This window comes from Pterocles gutturalis, unplaced genomic scaffold, assembly GCF_000699245.1.
Source record: "Pterocles gutturalis isolate BGI_N339 unplaced genomic scaffold, ASM69924v1 scaffold20977, whole genome shotgun sequence".
Taxonomy (NCBI): Eukaryota; Metazoa; Chordata; class Aves; order Pterocliformes; family Pteroclidae; genus Pterocles; species Pterocles gutturalis.
Window position 1 is genome coordinate 1 of NW_010110756.1, and position 6,277 is coordinate 6,277.

Below are 6,277 nucleotides of genomic sequence, written 5' to 3' on the forward strand. Positions count from 1 at the left end.
CCATCCAGCCAGGTTTTATCCAGCAAAGGGTGTTCCTTTGAAGACAGTACGACAGGTCTTGCATGACCATCACCATTTGTAGCATTTAGGGAAGCTCCCCTGGAACTCTTGGGATTCAGGAAGATGTTGGAGAATACCCAAATTTTGTCCGACCAGCAGCAAAAGCCTGGTGCAGACGGGACGGCAGCCGGTGGAAAGTCACCTCCATGGGCACGGCCGCAAAGATTTGGTCCTTCTAGGGTTGGACGTAACCCAGCAGCAATGCTGTTGCTCTTATCTGGCTGACCGCGGGCCAGCGACAGCGGTGCTGGCACACGAGCCCGTTCTCGGGTATTTTGAACAGGGCTTCGCGCCAGCACAGCTCATCGGGGGAAATCACACCTTGGCACAACACCACACGTAAGCTCCGCTGGCACGGGCTTCCCAGCGCGGGCACGGGCTTCCCAGCGCAGGCATGGTCTCACTCGGAGCGAGGGAACCATTATCAGACCATCTCTCCCGCAGGAAAAATAAAATTTCTTAAGGAGAGGAATAAAAGCTAAAAAAACCTTCTCCCAGCCCTGCTGTGTTCCCCCGGTCGCCCTCCTTCCCGTACCTGAGGCCAGCTGCCCAGGCAAGGTCTGCATTTATCGTGAAACAGGTTCTGGAGAGAAGTCTTCTGCTCGCTGGCCATCATCTTATGGAGAGCTTCGTTTTCCTCTCCTTCGCGCTCCAAAATCTGCAGGAAACAGTGAATTTCAGCGTCAGTTCCTAGCTGCTATCACAAGGTGACATTATTTTCCTCCACTGCATCGGTCGTGTTAAAATCAGTGTGTATTTATGGTCAACAAAAGGGGAGCGTTGTTTGACGTTCCGATACCTTGCACTGGGAGCAGCACTCTTTGTTATTTGGGAATTCAGGGGCCTTTGGAAAATATTGCTTGAGCTTCTCCCAGGCTTCCCTGGAAACCACCCTCCGGTCATTTTCGGAGATGCACAGGTCACCTGCAGGGAGAGAACAGAGAGAAAAAGGCTTTGCTCTGAATGTTTTTTGCAGCCCCAACGAGATGGAAGAGATTACAGGGTCTAAATGTGGGGGAGGATATTCACGCACTTATCAGCCAACGCCGCGTCAGCAAGAAAAGAGCGCAGCTAATATGCAAAGTCACCTTCAACTTCCTTATCGTTTCCTTGTTTAGACAGGAAAAAAAAAAAACATCTGACTTTAATTCATAGAAATGTCCTTTAGATTGCCAAGCTCAGGAACCCGAGCAGCTGATCAAACACGAGCGGCTGTAAAGAGACGCTGGGAAAAGCCAAAGAGGGTGCAGGGCTACCGCTTTCTGATCTTGGCTAGTCAGAGCGACGTTTTTATGGCGACTCCGTTTACCCAGCTGCAGACTCACCCCGTGCCCCGTGAAACAGGAGCCAGGTGCTTTCCGCATCCCTGAAAAACAAAATTCCCATCGTACAACCTCAGGCGGTTTTGCGTGCCCTATCCGAGCACCCCAAAATGCGGAAAGGACGGATTTTGCACCCTACATCTGCTCTAGGGAATAACCGGGGGGTGACAACACGACGGAGGATTTCCCAGCCATCCCCCAGACTGGGTTATTTATCCTGATGCTCAAACAGCTCAAAAAAAACCCCAAAGAAGGGTTTAGCAGGAGGCATTTGTCATTTTGGTGACAGCTGTCATGGAAAGGTCACGCTCCGGCACTTGGACACCACGCCTACGTGTGATGACACGTGCCCCAGCCAAAAACCACGGCTGGGGAAAAGCGGAGAAGGCGACAGCTCAGGGATTCGACCAGGGTCGATGATGGCCGAGGGGGAAACACAACCACGTCCCCTCCGTGACAGCAGCTGGGACGTCAGGGCATGGCCGCGGCGAGGAAGAAGAGGAGCAGGCGCTGCAATGCCAAGATATAATCCGGATCTGGACACAGCACGGGAATATTCACGGGTTTCGCCAGCAAGAGGGAAGCAGAACAGCAAAGTCGCGGCACTGAGCAGGATCCAAGGGCCCGATACATTATTTTTTGCTTTTCTAGAGGCTGATGAGCTCCAGAAATAAGAAATGGAGAAAAGGCTCCTTCCTCCCCGCCCACCAGGAGCTCTTTAACATGACAAGCAGCTCCTCCGGCCGCAGAGCCGGCAGCTTTCCTCCAGCCAAGCTGGATTGCTGCCAGAGCCGAAAGGGAAAAAAATTAAAAAAAATAGCAACATTCCCCTCCTGCTTCTCCTCTAATGAACAAAGGTCGGGCCGGACGGCTTCGACTTGCCACTTGTTCTGCATCAAACACAACGGATCGGCTCGGCTTTGCCATTTGAGGAGGCAGGAGGCTTTCCCGAGCCGGCAAGGATGGGGAAAAAAAAAAATAATACAAACCCTGAGGCTGTACAAACAAGTGCTGTGACACCGTGTGATTAATGCAAACGGTTTAATACGCCGTCGAGAGAAAAAGGGGAAAAATCGGCTCTGGGTGTGCGCGGAACAAGTGTTTTGCCATCTGGAAGATGCTGATCCTGACCCTGCTTCCCCCTCGTGCCGTCCAGGGACGTGTTTTGGGCACGGACATCAAAGGAGGCTGAAGACGGTATCTGGAAAAAATTATTTGGTGGAGTGGGGCAGCTACTGGAGAGAGAGAAATTGGAGAAAAAAAATGCAACAAGACTCGAGAAGGGAACGCCCGGATGGCATTGCTGGAGGGCAGCCAGACCTCCCAGAGCCGGCGCTGGCTTTTCCAGAGCCTGCCATGAAGGCTGGAGCCTCCTCCACGGCAAAATTAAAGCCATAGGACTGAGTCTACGGATTTGCTGACACAGTCCAGAGGGAAATTTTAAAGGTGGAAAGGTTGTTTGCTGCGAGGAATGGGAGGTTAGCTCCCGATGATGGACTCTGACCTGCCAGCGGCCCCGGATTTAATATTATTTGTTATAATACGACCCAAAGTCCCAGCTCAACCAGTGATTTACTAGCAGCACGTTTTCCAAGGCTTATTGCCCTGTTTTTACGATGTCCGGCCACAGTAAGCGTTTCATCACCACGCTGTGCGCTTTTATTTCACAGCAGCAGCCTCGTGGAGATGGGAAATACGGCGTTAAAGGCTCAGAAAAACAGCGAAAGCCGCGACAAAGCGCTTAAACGGTGCTTTAAAGTGAGGCTTTATCAGCCACGACTGGACATCCTTGATGAGCCTCGATGGCAGGAGGTGTGTGGCTAATTTACAGCATGTTTCTTTCCTACTAGGAACAAGATCGAACATCGCTGGCAGGGAAATTGATACCTCCAAACAGGAGCTTTACGAGAACGGGGTGTGGTGGGTTTAGCGACGTACAAGCTAAAAAACCGAGATTTAAACAATGGGGTAGCCAAGGATGCAGCTAATGGACCGACATGTAGCAGAACTACAACCATCGGGTCAAAACCTTGTGTGAAGGGATCCCAAAGTGCAGCAGGTTGGGAAATTGGGATCGTTAGAGGTCCCAGGTAAGGTAAATGCTCCGGTTTTAACACAAACCGAGAGAACATGTGGATACTCTCAGCTCCCACCTTGACCCATTTACCCCGTCCTGTTTTGCTCCTCGTACTTTCAGATCTTCTGAGCGGCTGCAGATCTTTGGTGCTGCCCTCTCTCCATCAAACCGCTTCGTTAGGAAGAGGAAGGGATGCTCCCTTCCGCAGCGGGCATTTCCCGCAGCATCTCTGCGCTTACAGCCCTTTCCCTGCCTTAGAAACCTCAGACTGCAACGTGACAGCGCTCGCAAAGAAATTGTCAAAGTTTGAGCGTCAAGAAACACCACGCAAATGAGAATTAAGCGCGTTTCCTACTCGTGTCAGCCTTCGATGGAGCAAAGGCTGCAAGGTTAATGTCTCCAGAGGTGGGCAACAACGGGTATATTCAGCTCCAGCCCCCGCAGAGACTTACCATGTGGGCAAACGATGTCTTCATTAAAATTTAACTCCTCTTCCTCCTCTCTCTTCTCTTCATTGGATTCATCTAATTAAAAAAAAAAGTAAAAAAAATTACAAGAAGATTGCAAAGTTCCTCTCCCAAGGAAAGGAAAAAAAAAAAAATCTTTTGGAGGAAAGGAGGACGGTTGTCTTACAAATTGCAGCAAAGCCCTGAACCCAAGGGAGGCTTTGGAAGCAAATTTGTTCTCCTCAAACGCCTCTGGGCAGTGGGATGACAGCCCACAGGGCACGTAGGAGTGCTTTGAAGTGCTCGGGAGCACAAGCCGGTCCTTTGTGAGATTACAAAAGATGCATTTGTTCCGGCTAAAACACCGCGGGGGTTCCCTGCTCCCAGAGATCTCGGAGTTTAACACAAGTCTAGGTACGAGCGCAGGGAGGAAAAAACCTTCCTAGCAAAATCCGAAGTCTGCTTTTTGCCTTGAGGCTCCTGATCTAAACCAGATGCTGCCTGACAAACCACGCAGAGCCTGCCAGGGGTTTGACGAGCTCCGTATTAACGTAGAAATTAGAGTTGAGAACCGGAGCGCTCTAGACAGAAGCGCCAGCCACCGAACTGGAGCATCACAAACGCGATGATGTGTCAGGAGCAGCCTCTAACGACCCGCCCGACAAGAAAGTTGGCTCATGAGCAATCCCGATGTGCTACTGGGAGTTTCAACATCTCCTGAACCAAGGTCAGCACCGAGGAATGAGGAGGGGCAACGCAGAGCAGAGGGACCCTGTTCTCAGTGACCGGAGCTCACGGATGTGATCAGGGCTGGAGCCTTCCCAAGATGGATGCCGTGAGCCCATCATCTCCCATCGCACTCAAACAAACTTCTCACCCTTGGTTCCGAAACAAAAAACTCAACAAAATACCAAGTTTCCAAATGTTTAAAGAGCAGAAGGCAAATAAAAAAATCCATCTATTCTCATAAACTCATGATAAAGGCACAGAAAAAGACTTCCATTCATGATTTTTTTTTTCCTAGCGTTCAATTCATGATTTTTTTTTTCCTAGGCTGTGTTTTGCCAGAGCTGCTTTACCAGCTGTGCTGTTTCACCGCCCAACCTTCGCAATAAACATCTTCATCCCTTCCTCAGGATAATTTTCATGTTTTTTTCTCCCTTGCGCTCTCTCATTCAGATAAAAGCAGATGAAAAGAGCGTGTGTCCAGGGCAGGTAATTTTATACAGTTTTGTAAACCTACTTCTCCGAGTGCGAAGATCACCCAGAAGTTTCAGAGCTTATAGAATAAAAACCTCCTTAAATAAAGGAGCTTTTTATTTGATTTACTCCCCTTTCCTCCCCACTCATCCAAGGGAAGCAGAACAGCTCCGGGAGCACCTGACGTGTCTTTTGTTAGGAGGGATCAGAGCGGGTGGCTCTCTCCGAACTACCTTTGTTTTGTGCGTTTCCGTTCATTTTGCCATTGCTGTGCTCCGCGTCTTCGTCTTGCTCATGGAGTTGCTCCAGAGCCAACTGCCGCCAGCTCCGCAAGGACGCCTTCCCGACCCAAAACCCGTCGTTCCTGCAGAGAGAGAGAACAGTGCTGGCACCACGAATCGCAGCTCCCTTCTCCTTCACAGCCCAAACAGGCAAATCTTTAGGGGAAAAAAAAAAAACCTATTTACGCTCTTCTAAAAAAATCCCTGACAATGTTTGGAAGAGTCAGGACTTACATACCCCTTGACTGTGATCTTCAGCAGGTTCGTTACGGTTTTGTAGTCTTCGTTTAACTGGTTTTTCAGCCGCAGGATTCGACACCGTTCTACCACGCAGTCCTTGCAAAGTGCTTTGACTGGGGATGGAAAAAAAGAAATAAAATTTATTGCAGAATTTATTACTGAGCGTCTCACTGGTTTCAATGCGCTCGGACAGGTGTGCACCGACTATCCTGCCTCCTGAGCGGAGATTTCCCGTGGAAATGAAGAGATCCCCGAGGTTCCTGCCAGATCAGGCCACATTTGAAGCTTAAATGAGCGTGAAAACGCTTCAGATGAGGTGCGATCTGTTCCACCAGCTTCACAGCTCGCCGCTGAAAAAAACACAGCTCCCCGCTGCCGCTATCAACAGCTGGCAATTGCAGCTGCGAGGCAGGTCACGCCAACACGCGCCCGCGGGAGGCAGGACAGCTTAGGCATATGCAAGGGAAAAAAAACAACCCCAAAACCCAACCTATAGCATGGCATTTTGCCAGTTAAACCCAGAAAAAACCGCAAAACAACCTCCTGCAAAGCTTCACGGGACCACTGGAGTGGAAACCCTGCAGCTGGGGGTGTATTTTTATCTGGGAACACGAGGGTCGCAGCCAGGGAAGCAAGTCGGAGAACGCGGAG

General features: G+C 50.2%; 1 protein-coding gene across 1 annotated transcript in view; it reads right to left on the minus strand.

The window, feature by feature from the left end:
* Positions 1-595: 595 nt before the first annotated feature.
* USP48 (ubiquitin specific peptidase 48) overlaps positions 596-6,277 on the minus strand; it is a gene marked incomplete at its 3' end in the record, with an annotated part of 19,763 nt that continues 14,081 nt past the window's right edge. The window contains exons 12-16 of the mRNA XM_010073524.1: positions 5,625-5,739; positions 5,339-5,469; positions 3,912-3,983; positions 860-984; positions 596-718 (exon numbers count right to left, since the gene is read on the minus strand). Coding sequence (XP_010071826.1) covers positions 596-718; positions 860-984; positions 3,912-3,983; positions 5,339-5,469; positions 5,625-5,739 — 566 coding nt within the window. The remainder of the gene's footprint in view (positions 719-859; positions 985-3,911; positions 3,984-5,338; positions 5,470-5,624; positions 5,740-6,277) is intronic.